The sequence below is a fragment of the Hyaena hyaena genome, unplaced genomic scaffold (genome assembly GCF_003009895.1).
Source record: "Hyaena hyaena isolate Hyena2069 unplaced genomic scaffold, ASM300989v1 scaffold_432, whole genome shotgun sequence".
NCBI lineage: Eukaryota > Metazoa > Chordata > Mammalia > Carnivora > Hyaenidae > Hyaena > Hyaena hyaena.
Genome location: NW_024081063.1, coordinates 1,215,868 through 1,238,926, shown reverse-complemented (window position 1 = coordinate 1,238,926; position 23,059 = coordinate 1,215,868). Strand labels below are relative to the sequence as shown.

General features: G+C 42.9%; 1 protein-coding gene across 1 annotated transcript in view; it reads right to left on the bottom strand.

Moving 5' to 3' along the window:
* Positions 1-132: 132 nt before the first annotated feature.
* GLT8D2 (glycosyltransferase 8 domain containing 2) overlaps positions 133-23,059 on the bottom strand; it is a 41,735-nt gene continuing 18,808 nt past the window's right edge. The window contains exons 4-10 of the mRNA XM_039252892.1: positions 15,795-15,966; positions 9,904-10,021; positions 8,632-8,716; positions 7,899-8,011; positions 5,608-5,774; positions 4,233-4,345; positions 133-718 (exon numbers count right to left, since the gene is read on the bottom strand). Coding sequence (XP_039108823.1) covers positions 546-718; positions 4,233-4,345; positions 5,608-5,774; positions 7,899-8,011; positions 8,632-8,716; positions 9,904-10,021; positions 15,795-15,966 — 941 coding nt within the window. The 3' untranslated portion in view covers positions 133-545. The remainder of the gene's footprint in view (positions 719-4,232; positions 4,346-5,607; positions 5,775-7,898; positions 8,012-8,631; positions 8,717-9,903; positions 10,022-15,794; positions 15,967-23,059) is intronic.

The window sequence follows — 23,059 nt, the reverse complement described above, 5'->3', positions numbered from 1 at the left end:
GTGATTATCCTAAGTTGCAGGTTTTTCTGCGGCAAAAGTGACTGGGATTCTTTCCCCCTTTACACCTGAAATCCGTCTACCTTGTATTATGTTTAACATGTAGAATAACATATATACTGCAAATTATTTAAAAATCTGCCAGTATTTTATTTTTACATACATTCATCTTTTAAATGTAGTTTGTTGTTTTACAAAAGACAAGACTGGCAACCTGTTAAAAAAAAATACCTACATGTGAAAAACACATTGAGAAATTTTAAAAACTTGTGGATATAGGTTGTCATTGATAGATTGTCGAAACCTAGACGGGTTTATTTCCTTCCAACAACATCTCTTGCTCACATCATCTTGATTTCCATAGTCACCACTTATACTTAAGGAATCAGTACCTACATAATCCAGGATATTCTTTGCCCAAGTAGTCTTTGTGCTTTTCATTGTGGATCATTTACACCAAAAGTACTGTTTATAAAGAACAATGATATAGTAGGGCTTATGAATGGACAATTCCACATTTTTATACAGGAAATATATAAAATGTTACATCAGCTGCTGTGGTGATGGAGTTTAAATATCCCTGCGGGGTCAGGAACAAACCAGCTTTCCCATAAGTCGTTGTGAACACTAGGGAAGTCCCAGGGTTTATGTCTTCCATTCCAGTGGAGTAGTTTTGCTTCCTGCAGAAAATGCTCCGAATATCTCGTATCTGGATTCCAGCCTTCATTGTATTCAGAAGAAAATAATAGGATTGTTAGAAAATAAAATTTTTATATTGAATGAATACAAGTTCATTATTTAAAAAATTAAGCAAATCAAAGAGTATAACAAGAAAGAATTTACCACCTACCCTAAATCTCCAAAATAACCACTGTCAGAGTTTCTCATGAAATCCTTCTAGGAATATTCTACCTGTATGCGCGCGCGTGCGCGCGTGTGTGTGTGTGTGTGTGTGTGTGTGTGTGTGTGTGTGTGTTATATAGCACATGTGAAGTTGCTGAATTGTTTTTAAATGTTTATTTTTGAGAGAGAGGGGGAGGGAGGGAGATAATCCAAAGCAGGCTCTGAGCTGACAGCACAGAGACTAATGTGGGGCTTGAACCCACAAACTGTGAGATCATGACCTGAGCCAAAATCAAGTGTCAGGTGCTTAACCAACTGAGCCATCCAGTCCCCCTGAAGTTAATGAATTATTTTTAGTGACTACATGGAATGGATATATAATCATTTATTTAGTGAGTTCCTTATTAAGGACCTTTCGGTTGTTTCTCTCCCCTCACTAACATATGTGGTGGTACAGCGAACAGGCCCTTGTGCAGGTTGGTGCGGGTCTGCAGATACATTTATAGGATAAAATCTTGTAGATGGACTTGCTATATTGAAGGGTGCATGCCTTTACATTTGGTAAGAGGTTGCCAGATTGTTCCCACAAGAACTTGGATCAGTTTTCCTCCCACCTAGAGTTTAGAGGAGTTCTTGTTTCCCTGCATTTTCCCTCCTTAGTGTGAATGACAACATTTTCCCATAACAGTCATGTTTTTACTCTATGAAATGTGACAAAGAATGAGATTCACTTTTTAACAAAGCTATCTCCATTTGAATATTTTTCCGCTCATAAAGAGAGAGGGTGCGTTTATCTTAAAATTGCCATTGCTCAGAATATTTTTAGAACATCTCTTCCAGAAATACTTTAAGATCTTGAGAATGTGATACAAGAAAAATAAAAATAAAAACCCATCTTCTGTTATTCATAAATGTAGCTGTGAAGGCAGTTACAGAAGAGAAGGTGGGTGTTTCAGGCCATGGTAATGTAACTGGAATAATGAACAATTTCCAAAGAATCTATACAAAGGAAATGTTCATTTGGGAAGAAGCACCTTAATTTTTTTTTAATGTTTATTTTTGAGGGAGACAGAGCATGAGTGGGGGAGGGGCAGAGAGAGGAGACACAGAATTCTAAGCAGGCTCCAAGCTGTCAGCACAGAGCCTGATGCTGGGCTCAGACTCACGAACTGTGAGACCATGACCTGCGCCAAAGTCGGATGCTTAACCAGCTGAGCCACCCAGGCGCCCGTAATTTTTTTTTAATGTTTATTAATTTTAGAGCACAAGCCAGGGAGGGGCAGAGAGAGAGGAAGAGAGGGAATCTCAAGCAGGTCCTGCACTTTAAGTGTGGAGCCCCACACGGGTCTCAATCCTGTGAACCATGAGACCATGACCTGGGCTGGTATCAAGAGCTGGATGCTTAACTGACTGAGCCACGCAGGCGCCCCCGGAAGAAGCAGCTTAGAGTCTCCACTCAGTGACACATCATCTCTCTGCTCCACAACCGGAGGATTCTCTGTGGGCTTGAAATTTGCTTGAGCTAAATACATTTCATACTTTTTTTTTTACATCTTAAGCCTACCAGCTTAGACACAAACTTAATACCCATTAATGTTACATTGCTTCCTGCTTCCAAAACACTCTACAACCAAATCATTTTTCAAATGATTTCTGTGTAGATTTACTTCGCAGGCTTCCCGGATTCCAAAACCTTCAACACAGATGTAATTTCTGTCTATAAAGAGAAATGACTTCTTTCCCTTGGGAAGATTCTGCCCCTTCCTACTTACCAGTTAGATATTTCATGAAATGTGACTGAGTCTCTGTTCCAAGATCATAGAATGCTCTAACCTTATCCATCTAAGTTCCACTACATTTTTTATAGACACACAACTTTGATGAGATTTTCTGCACCTTGATGACATGGAAATGTTGATATTTGTCCAAACAGTGAACCCACCATTATAAATCAGATCAGATGGAACACTAGCATCCTTAACTTCCCTGTGTTGTTCCTGTGTGCAATCAGAAAGTTGAGGAGCATTCTGGAGTGAGGCAGAAGCAAACCTATACAGAATCATGAAAAGGAGACAGGAACCCAGCTTCTGTAGTTTTATGTGTCCTTTCTTTTAAAAGGTAAGGGACATACCACCTTGCAGATCGTTCTGAGAATTACAAGTAATATTCACCTTTATCACCAGAATCGAACCATTTCTTAACAATGTAGAAGGTACTTAGGAAACCTACATCCATAATCTATTGTCCCCAATTCTTTTTTTTTTTTTTTTTTTTTTTTATTTCTAGGAGAGAGCGAGCGTGAGCAGGGGAGGGTCAGAGAGAGAGGGAGTCACAGACCGAAACAGGCTCCAGGCTCTGAGCTGGCAGTCAGCACAGAGCCCGACGCGGGNGTCACAGACCGAAACAGGCTCCAGGCTCTGAGCTGGCAGTCAGCACAGAGCCCGACGCGGGGCTCGAACCCACGAACCACGAGATCATGACCTAAGCAAAAGTCAGACGCTTAACTGACTAAGCCACCCAGGCGCCCCTATTGTCCCCAGTTCTAAAATAATCTTCGAGTGTCTGAAAACAAAAGGATTTTTAATTTTTTTGGTAGCAAAACCTAGATCCCACTCAGGGTATTGCATGACATAAATATATGCATTACATTTTTGAAATCCAAAACTTTGCAATTTCTAAACAGGTCTGGCCCAGTGCTTTTGGCTAAGGGATTGTGGCCATATGTTTGAATGAATGTGACTGTCATCGGGCCAGGCTGTGTTCCAAGCGGTTTACATGTATTAGGTAATTTATTCCTTATAAAAGCTTTATACAGTTCTATTAGCTTCAGTTTACGAATGGAGAAACTAAGGCACAGAAGGGTTTTGCCCAACATAGATAATAGCAGAACTGGGATTCCAGTCCATATCCAGGAGCCTGCGCACTTGTAATGAAGAGTGTATGAAAGACTCCTAGTACACAATCCAGAAACAACTTCTTTTCAAAAGATAAGTTGCCAGCTATCTAAATTCATCATAAACCATTTACTAATTGGTTTTGTCCACTGCAGGCTGCTGCAAGAGGGCGATGAAGACAAGCGAAAAAGTTTCGACAGTGCAAGTTCTGTTTTAATAATAGCTAATGTTCATCAAGCACCTACTAGATCCTAAGCATGAGTCTGATTGCTTTCCATGAATTCCTAGAAACACAGCTCTCCGGAAGGCCTGTGTTGTCAGCTGCATTTGTAGACTGAGTAGCGGAAGTTAAATAACGGGTCCAAGATCACCCGGAGGACTCGATTCGAGGAAGCTGGTGTCACAGCACACCCTCCTCCCCTTGTGCTCGTAGGCCTGTAACATGCATATCTGTGTTGTGTTCCTAAAATACCCAGGTGCCTTTCCTAAAGTACTTACCCAGGTGCCTTATGTGCCACAGAGGGTTGATTGTGGAGTATTTCCCGTGAAACACGATCAGCATCGGGGAGGTGGCCACCCCACCTCCCAGCGAGCTGCTATACAGATTTTCCCTAAGAAACGGAATAGAAAAACGACATTTGGCCTGGAGTCCCACAGACTCAGATAAAGTAGAATCTACTAATTCTGAAAGATGTGGAGACTGTCTCTCACTATATAACAAGACTATGGTTTTTCTTGTTCCTCCAACTCTTTGTTCTGAAAACTGTCAGACTTAACACAGAATTGTAAGAAGGATACCATGAATGCCCATATCCTTCACCCAGACTCACAGTGTAGCATTTTGCCATTTTCGTTTTTATCCTTTTTTACGGCAAATACTGAAGATCAGATTCTGATCCTACATTATTTAGAATAACTTTACTCACAAATTCAAAGCTATGATGGTATTTAAAATATCCAGATAGAAAAGATGAACAGGAAATACAGTGACATGATAATAGCAGTTATGTTGGAGGGTTCCCCCCCCATGTTTTAAAACTTCGATAATGAAAAATGATACATTTTTAAAAACTCAACTTCCAAAACCAAAGTTGAGTTTATAAAATAATTCTTTTTAACTTTATTTATTCTGAGAGAGACAGGTTGCGAAAGGGGGAGGGACAGAGAGAGAAGGAGAATCTCAAGTTGTTCCCCTCTGTCAGGGCAGAGCCTGACTCGGGGCTCGAATTCGTGAAACTGTGATCATGACCTGAGCTGAAATCGAGTCGGAGGCCCAACCGAGTGAACCACCCAAGCGCCCCGGAGTTTATAAAATAATTCTTCAAAACAAATTTATGTAAGAAGACACTCAACTGAGAAATGATTTTCAGTGGAAAAGGTTCACTGGGATTCTGGGAGGAGACTTAAAATCGCATTATCAGGGGCACCTGGGTGCCTCAGTTGGTTAAGCGTCCGACTTCGGCTCAGGTCATGATCTCGGTTCATGGGTTCGAGCCCCATGTCGGGCTCTGTGCTGACAGCCTGGAGCCTGCTTCGAATTCTGTGTCTCCTCTCTCAGACCCTCCCTTGTCCACACTGTCCCTCTCTCTCTCTCTCTCAGAAATAAATAAAACATTAAAAAAAAATTTTTTTAATCGCATTATCAATTCATTAGAAACGTGTTTGTATAACCAGACGCTGCAGATCTCACTTCCACCGACATACAGTTTGAGAAGAGACCGTCATCTGCTGTCCCCCTTCTCACCCAGGCCTCTGTAAGCAAATCTGACCTAAGATGTCTGTGAAATATTTCTAACCCCTGAGTTATGAGTAGAAGATTAATCACGAAATTTTGTTCCCAAGCCTGGAGAAGGGTAGAAAGGTTTACACGTACTCCACATTTTTTTGCATCCATTTCTCCAGTTGTTTGGTGATACGCTGGTGCTTCCACTCCGTCATGTTCGCAACGATCACGCCGGGGTTGAAAGAGCAAGTGCTCGGGCTTATGCCGAGGTCTTTTATGGTCTTCTTCCTGTAGTCCAGGTAGCCCATGTAGGTGTTCTGTAGAGGAACAGGATACACTTTTCACCAACACATCTTTCGCTTCTGGAAAACCATCATTTTCTTGAAACCACAGGGCAGTATATGCGGGTTTCCTCCTGTGTCACCAGCCGCTTCCGAGTGTCCTCTGCTGGCTTTCTCGCTGCCCCACGCCCTAAAGGTTGAGTGCTCCTTCGTCTCCCCACCAGCCCTGTTCCCATCTCCGGCACGCACTCCCCAGACAGCCTCCCCCAGCCTCGTGACCCAAAATACTACCCGCATCGCCAGCCTTGACCTCGCCTCTGGATCTCCAAAGCCTGCGCCACCTGCCAGCTCGGTGTGTCCTCCTGGACGCTTACTGCGGCAGCGCTGCTCACAGCCCAACACCCCATCCCCATCCCCAAACTCACTTCCCCGCAACCTGACCCGCCTCAGTTACCACAATGCTAGTCTCCTAGTTACTTGGGCAAAAAGACCCAGGGTTGTCAGGTCCTCCGTGGCCCCTTCACACTCACTCTGCATCCATATCTGTCAGCAAGTCCTGTTTGTTTCGTCTTCCAGAATGTATCTATAAGCCAACCACTGTGTGTGTCGCTACCTTCCTGGTCCAGGCCGTAATTGCCACTCACAGGATGTCCCCGAGCTCCTCTGACACTGCTCCTGCTTCCCCCTTTTCAACTTCACTCTGTCTCTATGTTATTCATCTGCTCAAAGCTTCTCCAGTGGCTTTCCATCTCAGTAAAAGCCAGAGTTCCTAAGATGTGTTGCTGTGCCCTATGCCATTTGCCACCACCGCCTTTACCTTTCTAACCTATTCTCACACTGTTTCCCTCTGCCACCTTGACCTCCTTGTTCCTTCAATAAAAGAAAGACACACTCCTGCCTCAGGACCTTTGCACTTACGGTTACCACTTCTTGGAATGATATCCCCCTAGACATCTGCCGAGCTTGTTCCCTCAGTTCTTTTACGTGCAGGCTCGGCGACACCGTGTCAGGGGAGCCTTCCCTGATCACGAATTTAAGATACAGTGCAACCTGCACCCTGATCCTGTGTTAAATATTTTGTTTACTGACTGTCTCTTCCCACTAACATGTAAGCTACCCAAAGGCAGGATTTTTAGTTTTGTTTACTGTACCGCTGGGACCTAAAACAGCATCAGCACATCATAAGCACACGGGTAGTTGCGGAGTGGCTGTCATAGGAGGCAGGACATTACTGTTCCAGCCATACAGGCTGTCATAATCCACCTCAACCTCAGTGTGATGCCCAAGAGCAACTCGGAAATCGTGGACACACTCAAGCAGTTTCTACGTGCCAGGCGCAGCTCTAGGAAATCTGCACACATTACCTCGCTAATTGCACACAGTAGCTTTACACATATTAACATTTAATTCTCACCATAACTCTACGAGGGAAGTTCGAGTATTACCTCTGACAACTGAGGGAGGAAAGGACTGGTAAGGCAGGGCCCCGGGCTACAAGCCTACTAAGTGATGGAGCCAAGCTGTTGACGAAGATCCACCTGAAAGCCTAGGCCTCAGAGTGTGTCACACCTCTACTGTCACACGTCTAAAGTGATGTCCTGGAACTTTTTTTAAAGAACAGCATTTGATTCTTAATAACACCTTCTAGTTTAAAGCCATTCTTTTGGTTTCGGTATTACATATAGGTTCAACTTCCCTCATTGGCACCAGGGTAAGTTGCTCTCTACCCTTGAGCCAAATTGGGATTTTCCTCTATTGAAAGAAAGAAAGAAAAAAAAAAGCAATGATCAAAACTCTGAAAACAGAACCACAAGTCCAGGGACTCTCTTATAGGAATCCCCATCTCGGACAGGGAGGGTCGTTCCTGCCAGTTAGGTCACAATTGTCATTTCTGTAGCATTACTGCAGGCTGGGGCGCTGGCGTTGTGTTATTTCATCACAGCTCACAAACAAACAGAGCAGGGACTGCTGTTGCCATGTTTCAGATGAGGAGAGCGGGACTCGCAGGGTTAACCTGCCCCAGAGTTGGGACCCGCAGAGCTGGGGCCCAATGGGCAGCCCAGGCCCCCGTGCTGTCCTCCAAGGTTAGATGGTTGTGTGCTGCGCAGAAGGGAAGGGAACAGCAGGGCGAAGGCAGCACCTCCACACCAGCGCGCCCACCTGCAGCCCCACGAATCTGTTCATGTCCTGAGCCGAGGGCAGATCACAGTCATCCGAAAAAGCCGCCGCGTGGCCCAGCGCCAAAGTGGTGTCATAGAGCTCCTGGATATCACCTGGATGCGGAAAACACCAGTAGTTAAAATAGTATAGCATTTGGCTCTGAGCTAGATAGAGCCTTAAATTGTCCAACAGTCCCTGATTTTGCTATTGGAGGAAAGGTATGTGATCCGAGTTTCGAGTGGCCTGGCGGTTTACTTAATAACATGGCTGGTCTCGATTGAGAAGGTCACTTGATGATAAGCTCAGATGGGCACTGGGTTCATGTCTTTACTTCTGTTGCCATGTAGGTACCACACCAGTGCCTACCTTGTCTGCATGGGAGAGAGAGAGCGGGCGACACTTAGACACCAAAACGTAGCTCGCTTTCTAGAATGTCATCAGGGAGACTTTATTCCTCTACATTTTAGGGATGCAGAGAAAGGAAAGGTTACTGAGCTATTTATTACTGACTTTGACAGTCAAAAGTGGCTCTCAGTCAACTGGACTGTCCAGGGAAGCAAGCATCAAGCCCCGTTTTCAAAACATTCCCAAATGTATAACAATACTGTTCTCCCGACTTGAACACGCAGTCACAGTCGCTGGGCATCTAGCTATTTGGAAGCTGAAGGAAATAGTTAGATTCTACTTATCGGATGCTCGTTTTCAGAGTGTCCTTGGCAGTCGGCATGTATACCTTGCACAATTACGTCATCGTCCAAATAGATGACTTTCTCATGTTGATGGATAAGCAGAGGGAGATAAAAGCGAACAAAGTTCAGCTGTTAAAACAAAACAAGAAAAAGTGATGGTGGGTAAGAGGCACGTGGCTCAGTGTCTTCTAGTGCTCTTAGAGGGTGCCTTTGACCATGGCCTCAGCTCTGCTCCAGGTGTGGAGCAAAAGAAACAAGCCCAAAGATGCCTCACGGCAGCTTCCTGGTTCCCAGTTATCTGGCCTCGGGCTGCAACTGACACGGGCCCATCAGGGCTCTCCTAGACCCAAACCCTCATCTGCCAAGACTGAGCCATGACTTTGATCTCTGTGAGCCACTGTAGTGGAAGTCACAGAGGCCTCCTGGTTGATCTTTTAGGACACAAAGTCCCTGCCCTCCTCTACACTAGTAATTTGACTACCATCAACTAAATCAGCCTTACACACACACACACACACACACACACACACACGGGCATCATCCCAATCACGAGCTCAACCTCTTAGCACCGTGGACCAGAAAAAAGTCAGACAAGCATGAGCTGAGGGTGAAAGTACTTTGTCTTATTAGCCATAACACTACCGAACCCAAAGTCCCAGCTCAGCTCACACTCTGATCATAAATACAGGGAACTGGGAAAAGATCATGTCATGAGAGGACATAGAATTCAGTAAGTTTTCAAGGATGGATGTAACAAACATGTAGAAAGCGGCTGCATTTTCTGTGAACCTGCTGTCAATACTACTCTTCATGTAAGAGAGAGTCCCTTTTGTATGAATTCTTGCAGTAAAATACCTTACGATCCCCAATTCTAGGAGGAAAAGTGAGGGTCACCTGAAATATTATCTTAGCTGATACTATGAGGTATATCCTCTATCATGCTACTGGTTTCCCTTAGCGGCCAGGATACTCCAGGCTAAATTCAATGTCCAGTTACAGCACACATAACACGCTATGGGTTGAGAATATTTTTCCTGGCCTCACTATTTGGCCCCTATCCCCATCCCCTACAGGCATATTCACACACCGAAATGCATCCTACATTTTCTTACACTTCATTTCTGCTTTAATAGCTTCATTATATTTATGTAAACCATCTTCCGGAGCAGTGGCTTATAAATTATAAATAAGCAGAGCTTGGTGGAAATCTAACGCTGCTTCAGAAATATTCTGTCTGCATCCCAGTGGCCAGTGCTCCGCACTGAGCAAGGGTCTCACCAAAGACTGTCCCCAGCGCATGCTCGATTCCTACTCACAGGCTGGAGCAATTCTGGCCTTGAAGAGTCTGGTCTGATCTTCCCTTTGAGGACTGTCGGGTTGAATTCCACGATTTTAAAATTTATTTCTCTTAGTTTAGAATGTTCAATCCACTTTCTAAAGACATGACAAAAAACAAAGTTTATTTCTCTTAGTTTAGAATGTTCAATCCATTTTCTCAAGAGATGACAAAAAAACAAACAAAAAACCCTCCAACCTTGGAGTGTAAGTATATACCTCCAACCTTTTTCCTCAATTTCCCTATTGCCTCAGGGTCTATCTGTGGCCTCCTTCGAAAGTTAAAAATAAAATGTGTATAACAGTAGAGTTTAGTATATAAAGCCTTCTGATTTTTTCCCCCATCTGGTCTGGCTTCAGATCTCTCCTCTCTTTTTTCTTTAATTCATATAACTCTGCAAAGGAAATGAAGCAAAAACAGTAATAACCAGATATCTCCCCAGATCCACATAATCTCCACAGGAAACTGGGAGAACAAAATGTGTTCCTTCTTTTTTATAAAGGAGCATCTGTGGTTGCTGGTACCCATTTGCCACGGGGCTGCCAGACTTGTGAAGTGATGAAGCAGGACGTGCTTCAAATAGAATCTTCTATTTGATGGAAGTCATTCTTCCTCTGCTGTTGTGACCCCAAGGATGATCTGAAGTTATCGTGGCCTCTGTGTCTCTGTCTCCCAATGTTCCCCACCTTTCCTCGCTTCCCGCCTTCCCCTCCCCCCTCTCCCCACCATCTCCCCTCACCTCAGACTCACAGTCTGTGACTATCTTTTATCCCATTCAGAAAACAATTCTTGGCAGAAATTATCTCAAAACAATTGTTATTGACTAAAGCCACACGTGGTACCATTTGTTGGTGCTCAAAATTTGACAAAAAAGTCAGTCTTCGTAATAAAATTTAGATCTGCAAAATTTGAACCATCAAAACCAGCCATTTACATAACGTTATATAGCAATTATATTTCTTTTTTTTTAATGTTTTTTATTTATTTCTAGGAGAGAGAGAGAGACAGCGTGAGCAGGGGAGGGTCAGAGAGAGAGGGAGTCACAGACTGAAACAGGCTCCAGGCTCTGAGCTGGCTGTCAGCACATAGCCCGACATGGGGCTCGAACCCACGAACCGCAAGATCATGACCTAAGCGAAAGTTGGATGCCCAACTGACTAAGCCACCCAGGCCCCCTATAGCAATTATATTTCAAATCTGGAGGTGGGGAGAAGTCATGTCATTTAAGAAAAAGACAACCCTACTGAAAATTTGGCAAGAGACTTGAACATGCACATCTAAGTGGCCAAGAAATCTGTGAAAAAAAAACAAAAGTGCTCGGAGCACTTTTGGATCAGTTGGTCAAGAATCTGACTTGGGCTCAGGTCATGACCTCACGGTTTGTGAGTCTGATGCCCGTGGCGGGCTCTGTGCTGAAAGCATAGAGTCTGGACTCTGCTTCGGATTCTGCATCTCCTCTCTCTCTGCTCCTCCCCCATTTTTCTTCTCTCTCTCTCTCTCTCTCTCTCTCAAAAATAAACATTTTAAAAAGAACGCTTAAATTTTTTTTTTTTAAAAAGTGCTCAAACTCATTTGAAACAAAGGAATCTCAAGTTAAACCACGATGAGATAGCCCTGGACACCTATCAGAATGGCAAAGTTAAAAAGACTGACCATACTGGAGCAGCTGGGTGGCTCTGTCTCTCAAGCATCCAACTCTTTTTTTAACGTTTATTTATTTTTGAGGTGAGGATGGGGGCAGAGAGAGATGGAGACACAGAATCCAAAGCAGGCTTCAGGCTCTGAGCTGTCGGCACAGAGCCCAAAGCAGGGCTCAAACTCACAAGCTGTGAGATCATGACCTGAGCTGAAGTCAGACACTTAACTGATTGAGCCACCCAGGAACCCAAAGTGTCCGACTCCTGATTCCGGTTCATGTCATGATCTCACGGTTCTGGAGTTTGAGCCCCATGTAGGGCTCTGTGCTAACAATGGGGAGCCTGCTTGGGAATCTGTGTCTCCCTCTCTCTGTCCCTCCCCTGCTGACAATCTCTCCCTCTCTCTAAAACAAACAAACAAACAAACATTAAAAAGAAAAGACTGACCATACCACATTGGGGTAGTGGTTGTTACATGGATATGCTTACTTTGTGATGACTCACTAAACTGCACACAGAATTTATGCAATTTTCTGTGGTTGTATTCTACTCCACTGAAGAGAAGGTTTTGTTTTGTTTTGTTTTGTTTTTCATAATTTAAAAAGGGCTAGTGGACAAGACAACCAAGAGCTGGGAACCAGTCCCTGCTCAGATGTCATCTAGCCCTGGAGCCCATGCCTTTGAGATCAAGTACAACACTTGCTCAGAAATATTACACAAGCAACCCTTCGGGGCTTGGTTATCTGGTTTTCATACCCACAGATAATTACATGGCTGTTAACAGCAGCTAAGTGAACAATCTGCAACAATAAATGATAAGGAGAGTGAGAAATGAGACAGAAAGTCTAGACCGTGTACATAAGCCCTCAAAACCCATAGGAGCCAAAGACCACTTAGATTAGGAGCGAGTGTCTTCCATATCTCAGTATCTCCTAATGGTGCTAGGACTTAAAAATTGAATTGTAAAAGCCATGCATAAATACATTCTCAGGGGCCCGCCAAGCTCAGTTGGAAGAGCATGTGACTCTTGATCTTGCAATCATGAGTTCAAGCCCCATGTTGGGTGTAGAGGTTACCAAAAATAAATAAATAAACTTAGAAAAAGATACATTCTCCTTCTGAATAATGAAAATAGCACTAGAAATACCTTGTACCTCCCTTCATCACTGCTCTCCCCATGCTGTCCACCCTCCCCAGAGAGGCTAGCAGATGGAGATCTTTCGGGTCCTTTTCTTTACAGAAACACATATATGTACATCTACACATTTATAGTTTGGAGTGTTTTTTTCTTAAGATTTTATTTTGTTTTGTTTTATTTTTTAATCTTTTTTTAATTTTCTATTTATTTCTGAGAGAGAGAGAGAGAGAGAGAGAGAGAGAGACAGCATGAACAGGAGATAGTCAAAGAGGGAGATACAGAATCTGAAACAGGCTCCAGGCTCTGAGCTAGCTGTCAGCACAGAGCCCGACGCAGGGCTCAACCCCACGAACCATGAGATCATGACCTGAGCTGAAGTCGGACATTTAACTAACTGAGCCACTCAGGTGCCCCCTTAAGATTTTATTTTTAAGTAATCTCTACACCCAACATGGGTCTCAAACTCACAACCCTGAGATCAAGAGGCGCGTGCTCTACCAACTGAGGAAGCCAGGCACCCTTGATTTTTTCACTTTTATTTTAAGTTTTATTTATTTCTTTAAGTTCCAGTTAGTAAACATACAGTGTAATATTAGTTTCAGGTGTACAATATAGTGACTCAACAGTTCTATACATAGCCCAGTGCTTCTCACACCAAGTGCCCTCCTGAATTCCCATCACATGTTTCACCCATCTCCCCCTTCCCCACCCCACCCCCATCCACCTCTGGTAACCAGCAGTTTGTTCTCTATAGTTAAGAGTCTGTTTCTTGGTCTCTCTCTCTCTCACTCTTGCCTTTGCTAGTTTGTTTGTTTCTTACATTCCACCTATGGGTGAAATTATAGGGTATTTGTCTTTCTCTGACTGACTTATTTCATTTAGCATAATACTCCTTAGCTCCGTCCACGTTGTTGCAAATGACAAGATTTCATTCTTTTTTAGGGCAGAATAACACCCTGTTGCATATATACCACATCTTCTTTATCCATTTATCTGTCAGTGGAAACTGGGGCTGTCTCCATAATTTGGCTGTAGCAAATAATGCTGCTATAAACATAGGGATGCATCTGTCGCTTTGAGTTAGTGTTTTTGTATTTTGGGGGTAAATACCCAGTAGTGTGATTAACTGGCTTGTAGGGTAGTTCTATTTTTAAATTTTTGAGTAACTTCCATACTGTTTTCCACAGTGGCTACACTAGTTCTATGCATATAAAATTTTATTAGATATTGCTGTATGGCCCCTCAAAATGTATTGCCAATTTACAAAGTGTGTATTATTTAAACAAGGTATAAGCGTGTCTATTTTCCTGCACTAGATATTATTGTCCTATGAATGTTTACCATCTTGATGAATGAAAAATTATACGTCACTGTTGTTTTGATTTGCATTTCCCTCTTAGTAACACAGAATACTTTTTCACGTCTGTTGACCATTTGTATTTTTTCTTCTGTGAATTGTCTGTATTCTAAGCCCATTTTTTAAAAAAATTTTTTAATGTTTATTTATTTCTGAGAGAGAAAGAGAAAGAGAGACAGCGTGAGCAGGGGAGGGTCAGAGAGAGAAGGAGACACAGAACGTGAAGCAGGCTCCAGGCTCTGAGCTAGCCATCAGCACAGAGCCCAACGCAGGGCTTGAACCCATGGACTGCGAGATCATGACCTGAGCTGAAGTCAGACGCTTAACCAACTGAGCCACCCAGGTGCCCCTATGCTCATTTTACTACTAGATGCTTGCAATGTTTAAAAGTTTTTTGTCAGAATTCTTTATATACTTTGGATAGTAACCCTTTGTCTGTAATATTTATTGAAAATGTCTTACCTAATTTATTGTATGATTAATTTCAGTTACAGTGTTTTTTATCATTAAAAAATTTTTATATGTTATGCAGTCAAATCTGTCCATTTTTTCCTTATGATTTGTGGGCTCACAGAATCACTTTCCATAGCAAAAACTATATATTATCCTGCATTTTTATTTAAAATTTGACCTTCTGTTTATTTCTTTTAGATCTGTTTCCAACTTACTTGTTAGTGTGTTGTATGATAGGAAAGAGATCACTTTGCAGTTCAAAAGTTATAATTAGTGATGGTTCTTGGTCATCTTAAAATGATACTATATTAATATCTTCCCAGGTTAAGAAAGCAGAAACTGTTAACTTTTTGTTTTGTTTTTCAGAGAGAGAGAGAGAGAATGTGGGTATGTGAGCAAGTGAGGGAGGGGAAGAGGGAGAGGGAGAGAGAGAATCTCAAGCAGGCTCCATGCCCACTGCTGAGCCCAACAGAGGGCTCAATCTCAAAACCATGAGATCATGACTTGAACCAAAATCACAAGTTGGACGCTTAACCAACTGAAACACCCAGGTGCCCTCTACCTTTTTTTTTTTTTTTTTTAAATTTTAGAGAGAGAGAGTAGGGAGAGGGGCAAAAGGAGAGGGAGAGAATCAAAGTAGGCTCGACACTTAATGCAGAGCCCAACATGGGGCTAGATCCCACGACCCTGGGATCATGACCTGAGCCCAAATCAAGAGTTGGATGCTCAACCGACTGAGCCACCCAGGCACCCCAAGAGAAACCATTTTAGAAAGACTTCCGGGGAGCCTGGATGGCTCAATTGGTTAATTTCAGCTCAGGTCATGATCTCACAGTTGGTGAGATCTAGCCCCATGGTGGGCTCTGTGCTGACAGTGTGGAGCCTGCTTGGGATTGTCTCTCCTCCTCTCTCTCTGGCTCTCTGCCCCTCCCCTGCTCTCATGCACATGAATGCTCTCGCTCTCTCTCTCTCTCTCTCAAAATAAATAAATAAATATTTTAAAAAGAGAGAGAGATTTCCACATAACCTGTTTAAGGCTTGTAGTTCTTTAGGTCATTAGCCAATTCCCTTCAGCAGAATGATGCATCGCCCTACCAGATTAATGAGACTTTGCTGGAAACTTCCTTAGCTAGGCCACACATTTGTCAGGTCTCCATGTAAACCTGAGGTCATCCCCTCATTAATTCAAACGACATTCATCAAACCCAAAACAGAAGGAAATGCATTTAAGATACGGAAGATGAACAGAAAGCAGAAAACTCCAAAGTCTATAGTACACAAATTACCGGATTCGAGACAGAGTGTTCCGGAGTCCGACAACATAGAACAGAATGTTGGCGTCAGTGTTGCTGTAGATGCTATTGATGGCAGCCATGGCGGCGCCCATTCTCCCTGCAGCAGCACAAATCACCACAGGAATCTCATCCTCCATTTCCTCAGGAGGCTCCGAGTCATCATCTGGAAACATCACAAGCAGTGTCTTAGAACATGAAGGAAATTCACAGCAGAACCAGTTCAAATTGTCTTCCACACTCCTGGGGGAAGACCGGGCGTGGTGCAGAAGACACTGCCAACCCTTCTCCAACATCCGGTCTCTTCTTCTCTTAGAAATAGAATATTGTGGGGGTGAGGGAAGGAAGAAATAGAACACTGGAGTTTTAATTTTAGCTGGCATACAGCCAACCACTAAGAATAGATTTCTGAGACTCCCTAGCAAGTGTGTATGATCAAGTTCTGACCAATGTGAGGTTAGTGCAAGTATGTGTGCGACTACCAGGTTTGCCTTTGGAAGCGATGTGCTATCCCCATTGACTGGAATGTGGATTTGATGACAGAGTTAGGGCAGCCATCTTGGACCACTACTTGGGATCGACCTGTGGAGGACACCAAAACCCCAAGACAGAAGGAATCTTGATCTGGGTGACTGTGGAAATGACACATCACTGTGTGGAATGACACACATTCACTTGAGAGAGAAAATATTCTGCTTCAGTCACTATTATTTCGGAGCTCTTTTACGTAAGCCAGTCGGATACACATACACAGTTGAAAAACGTGAAGAACTGGAAAGTCTCATTTGATTGAACAATTCTCAACTCTTTCCTACATTGGAATATTTCTCCTGCCATGCTGCCGTAAAATCTACTGCTCGTGATCTCCCCTCTCTTACTCGTCTTCTTGTCGAGTCTCTCCTAAGTTGACAGTAAGAGAAATGTGGAAAATGAAAGAGCATGACTAATGCACAAGATGAATAATTGATTGTTCCTTTGAGCTGTGGCTGTGATATAAAATGCCAGTGTTGTAACATCCTATTTTGGCACCACAGTACAATTTTCTGGTAGGAAGGATAATAATTATCAGTATATAGAGTATCCACTATCAGATGCCCTTCTGGTTTTTACTTCAAGCTCTCTCTCTCTCTTTACAGATAAGTACCATTCAGATGCAGGGCAGTTCTAGCTGATATTTAATCCAACAAATATATAAACTAACCACCAGGGACTGTGCTTTATGTAACTTAAAAAACACTGAAGGGCCTCCCCCTTCTCCTCCTACATCTCTTCCACAGGCTGGCCACCACATGTGAAATGTCCGTCACGAGAATAATTCTAATTTCACAGTATATTTACTGGCACGAGAGAATGCTCTTTATACAACACTAAGGGGAAAAAGAATACAAAAATTCTCTCTAGTATTTGATACACAAAATCACCACAGGAATCTCATCTAGTGTATGATCCCAATGGGATATATACAAACATACATATTTTGAAATGGATCTACATCTGTTTATGGAAGTATGTGTGATTTCAATTTCTTTATTTGCATTTCTTATATTTTCCAAATTCTCTAAAGCAACCACGATACATTTTTTTGGTAATGCTTATTTACTTATTTTTGAGAGAGAGCACAAGCAGGGGAGGGGCAGAGAGAGACAGGGAGACGCAGTATCTGAAGCAGGCGGCAGGCTCCGAGCTGTCAGCACAGAGCCCAACGCAAGATTTGAACCTACAAACCATGAGATCATGACCTGAGCTGAAGTCGGACGTTTAACCAATTGAGCCACCCAGGTGCCCCAACCATGGTTACTTTTGTAAACAAAGAAGAAAATATTTCTTAAGGGATTATTCCTTTTGGACTCAACCATCAGTTTGGGGAGGTTCCCTAATCATGCGGTATGTTACCTGCAGGCAGGGAAGTGAACTTCCCCAAATGGAAATGTGACTACGTTTCTTCACCACTCACCATTCTCCAGTGGTTCCTGTAAGGGAAAGCCACCTTCCTTTGCCTGGCACACAGGGCGCCTCATGACCCAGCCCCTGCTCCCTTCCCTAGCCTCCTATTCCAGCAACACCAAACTCTTTGTGCCTCCCTGAACACTGCACCGGGTTGTCTCTTTTCTCAGTGCCCTCGCACATACTGTTCCAGATGCCTGGAATGCTCTTTCCATCCTTTCCTGCAGGGCTAACTTTTACACATTCATTCCAAATGCAAGGTAGACACCAGAACCTTCGGGAAGCCTTTAACAGCTCCTTACACGCCACTCGCTTTGTCCTTGTTTGTGGTCACAATTTATTTGGTCGCATGCTTTCCCTTTCTCTCCTATGAGGGCCGAGACAGTATCTTGTTCATCTCTGCCTCTTCATTTGCGGCTAGCACAGTGCCTGGACCCCAAGCAGATTCTCACTACATTTTGGAGGGATGGATGCATGGATGGGTGAGTTTTTTAAATACCTCTATTTGAGCATTTACCACACTGCACAGAAAGAATCTATTCATGCATCTGTCTCCTTCACCAAACTGTGAGCTCATTATATTTTCCCTGCTGAGTCTGGCACCTAAGAAGCACTTCATAAAAGTTTGCTGGACTGAAATGAACTGAACTGATGCGTTGATGGTACAGAACAGGGCTCTGGAGGAATGATTCTTTGACTACTCCTAGGGGCAAAGGGAGAGAGGAGGGCTGAAAAGCTGGGGCAGAACCAGGCTCTCAGGCAACAGACAGAATGAGGGAGGAGGAAGGTGTCCCCATGAAAGAGGGCCACCCGAGAGATCAAACACCACGTTTGCAGACATGTCACACTGCCAGGCTTCTTAGGGGACTCTGCCAGTCAGAGGCGCTGGGAAACTAACCTAAGCCAAAAGTGCTGCTCTTTGCCAAGAAGTCTTCCCTGGACAGGATATGGATGAAGACACCCTGAAGAAAGACTGGGAAAGATTTATTAGCTGTAAACTCTTCACCAGCATTTCATCATCGCAGCTTCTTTGGGAATCACCTGTTGGTACTATTGGGATCCATTGTGCCAGTTGGTGCCTATACCAATTCACCAAAAGGTCTGGCTATGTGAAACCGCTTGGTGCCTGTACCATCTCTAGAAAGCATCGTGCTGATGGCGGTATGGACTGGAAATGTATTGTGTTGCATTAGTCCCTTCCCACAAGCAGCTCTTATCAGTCCATGCCCATTTCTAGAAAAGGTGAAATGTCTACTCTCCTAGCTGCCAAATATTTGGATCCCATTTCAAAGTAGGATTGTTTTTAGCCGAGTCTATAAACTTGTCTCACCTCAAACGGCCCAGGAGTGAATCCCCAGCTAATCACAAAAAAATGACCAGGAGATTAGATGGAATGTCATTATCAGAACACACAAAATGGCACTATGCCTTTCTTCAGCAAATGATTTCATAGGGCTTCTGGACTTTACCTTAGAACACCAGTTCTTGAATTTTACGATTTTTGAAAATATAAAAATTAATATGAAATAGGCAAAGTACTAAGGATTTTGGGGGCAATGAAACTACCCTGTATTCTGTAATGGTAGATTAATGTCATTATACATTTCTCACAACCCAAGTACAACATCAAGAGTGAATCCTAATGTAAACTGTGGACATTGGGTGGTAATGATGTGTCCATGTAGGTCCATCAGTTGTAACTAATGTACCATCTGGTGGGGGGTGTTACTAGTGGGGGAGACTGTGTACCTTCCACTCAATTTTGCTATGAACCTAAAACTGCTCTAAAAAATAGTCTATTAAAATTACTGATATGCACTTCTTGAAAAACTTCCAGCCTCAAATTCCAGTAAGACATGATGGTTTTCTGCAGACTTTTCTACCCCATTCCAAAGGTAGATCTCTGTTACCCACGCAGTATGTGCCTCTCAAATCCTTCTCTGTGTTATTCTAAAAGGAAATATACCACCTACATATGTTATTTTAAAACCAAAATGAAATCATACTTTTCATGGTTTTCCACAACTTGCTTCCATCTCAACATTATAGTCTCTTGAATGTTATTTCATAACACTGATTCTTCTTAACACTGAATGGGATAAAAATGTGATAGTGAAGCCATTCATGTGTTCCAAATACTTTGTTTATGAGTATACGGTTGATTAATAAGTCATGATGTGCATTTCCTTACAGTTGTTTTAACAGCTGTAACAAAAGCTACGTGCTTCTCTCTGGAGAGAAGAGTTTGCAGGGGATTCAAGTGGCCAAATGTGTTGGTTTATGGGCAGGGAGTGACGTGTGAAGAGTCAGGAACTTGAAGTTCAGACAACTTTTGACTTCCTATGGCTTCCTATCTCTATTGAGGCATAAGGTAGCTATCGTTAGGACTGAATTGTGTAAATCAGTGTGTGGAAGCACTAAACCCTAGTACCTTGGGATGTGACTGCATTTGAGGACGGAGCCTATAAGGAGCAATTAAATGAAACTGAGGCCATTAGGATGAGGACTTAATCCAGTATGACTGGTTCTTATAAGAAGAGGCAGGGACGGCAGAGATGGGAACACACAGGAAAAGTCATCTGAGGACTCAAGGAGAAGGCAGCTGACTGAGCCTGGAAGAGAAGCCTTGGGAGAAACCAGCACTGCTGGCGCCCAGGCTTCCAGCCTCCAGGTCTGTGAGAAAACAGATTTCTTTTGTGTAAGCTACCTAGTCTGTGGTACTTTCTTTTTTTATTAACAAATTTTTTAAACATTTACTCATTTTTGATAGAGACAGACAGAGTATGAGCGGGGGAGGAGCAGAGAGAGAGAGGGAGACACAGAATGAAGCAGGCTCCAGGCTCTGAGCTGTCAGCACAGAGCCTGATGTGGGGCTCGAACCCATGATCTGTAAGATCATGACCTGAGCCGAAGTTGGACACCTAACTGACTGAGCCACCCAGGTGCCCCATAGTCTGTGGTACTTTCTTAAGGCAGTCCAGGCTGACTAACAGATTTCTTAAAATTTGGAAATAGTGGAAATTTCTATTTTAGATATAAAAAGTTTCCTATTTTAGATATACAATTCCATGATTTTTAGTAAATTGACAGAGTTGCACAACCATTACCACAATCCCACTTTAGACTGTTGCCAGAGGCGCCTGGTGGCTCAGTTGGTGGAGTATCCAACTCTTGATTTTGGCTCAGATCATAATCCCAGGGTTGTGGGATTGAGCCCAGAGTCGGGCTTTGTGCTGAACGTGGAGTTTGTTTGGGATTCTCTCTCTCTCTCTCTCTCTCTCTCTCTCTCTCTCCCTCTTCCCTTCCCCTGCTTGCACTCTCTCTCTCAAAAAAAAAAAAAAAAAAGTTCACCTCTCTGAAAAATTTGCTTAAACTGAGTAATAGTCAATCCACTCCAGCTCTCAGCCCCTGGCAACCACTATTCTCTTTTCTGTGTAGATTTGTCTTTTCTAGAAACTTCTATAAATGGAATCATATAATATGTGGACTTTCAGATCTGGTTTCTTCAATTTAGCATAATCTGTGAGTTTTATTCACATTGGAGCACATGTTAGTAGTCTGTTGCTTCTTGGGGTTGGAAAGGGCTTCATTGTGTAGATATACTACATTGTATCTCATCACTAGTTGATTTACATGTGGATTGTTTCCAACTGGGGCTACAAAGAATGACGTCCTGGACAAATTTGTATGCGCATCTTTATGTGGAAATCATTCCCTTTCCAGATGCTCTTCATGTTTATTTAGACCAGATTATATGTGTTTTTAACTGTTTTTTAAAGTTTATTTATTTATTTTTGAGAAGGGAGGAGGGACAGAGAGAGAGAGAGAGAGAGAGAGAGCACCCCAAGCAGACACTGTCGCAGAGAGCCAGACATGGGGCTCTATCTTGTGAACCCTGAGATCACGACCCAAGCAGAAATCAAGAATCAGATGCTTAACCGACTGAGCCACCCAGACTTCCCTTCATGGTTTTTCTTAAATGAATTTTTATATTAAAATAAGTCAGCTTTGTGAAAGTAGGGGTTTTGTTTTTTTCACTGTTGTGTGTCCAGTGCCAAAGCCTCTGGTTAAAAAAAAAAAAAGTACAAAATGAATGTATATAATGCACCAAAATATTAACTGTATTTGTCTTTGGATGATATAGCTACAGGTAATATCTTTCTCTTCTGTATTTTCCATAAATTTATTTGCATGACTTGTATAAAATTAATCTAAATTATTTAAAAATAGGGGCGCCTGGATATTTCAGCCGAAGGTTTGTGCAACTCTGATCTCAGGGTTGCAAGGTGGAGCCCCACATTGGGTGTAGAGATTACTTAAAAAGAAAATCTTTGTAAATAAATAAATCATTTAAAAATATAATAAACAGGATACAGTGTTTCTTAATTTCTGTGAAGGTTGACTTTGTGTGTTTAGAAGTTGGGAAGGTGCCGTCTCAAGCAATTCACTCCTCGGGAGGGAAACTGGGCTCCTCAGCACAGCTGGAAGAGGATGTAGGGTCAATGTGGGACCATTTCTAAGTTGAAAGTTCTGAGGCTACTGGTGAACTGATGAGAAGACAGAGAAGGCGATTGCATAAAGCAAAATTATCGAGAGACTCCAAGCTGAGTGTAGAGCAAGTCGCCACAAGTGAGGTCCGAGAACCAAGTGCAACATCAACCGGGAGCGTATCAGAAACGCATGCCCTTCTCAGGCCCCGCCCCAAATCTACTGACTCAAAATCTCTCAGGGTGGGTCCACGTACTGTGTTTAACAAACCCCAGTTGTGATTCTTATACGTGCTAACGTTTGAGTAGCACGGATCATTCTAGAATATCACTGGAAAGTTGGCCTTGGATGGATATTCTCACAAGCAGGTCCTTGGGAGCTTGTCTCTGAACCCAGCTACTGAAAGGAAGCAAAGGAATGTATTTAAATCACATCCACAGTTATCCCATTTTGATGCGTTACATGCTTATTTACCTGCTTTATTCTTTTTTAAAAAATGATTGTAATAAAAACACTTAAAATTTATCATCTTAATCATTAAAAAAATTTTTTTTAATGTTTATTTATTACTGAGACAGAGAGAGACAGAGCATGAGTGTGGGAGGGGCAGAGAGCGAGGGAGACACGGAATCTGAAGCAGGCTCCAGGCTCTGAGCTGTCAGCACAGAGCCCGACACAGGGCTCAAACCCACAAACCGTGAGATCATGACCTGAGCTTAACCGACTGAGCCACCCAGGCGCCCCCATCTTAACCATTTTTTAAATGCATAGTTGCTGTATTAAATACATTCACATTGTTGCACTATCACCACTACCCTGTCCCTACA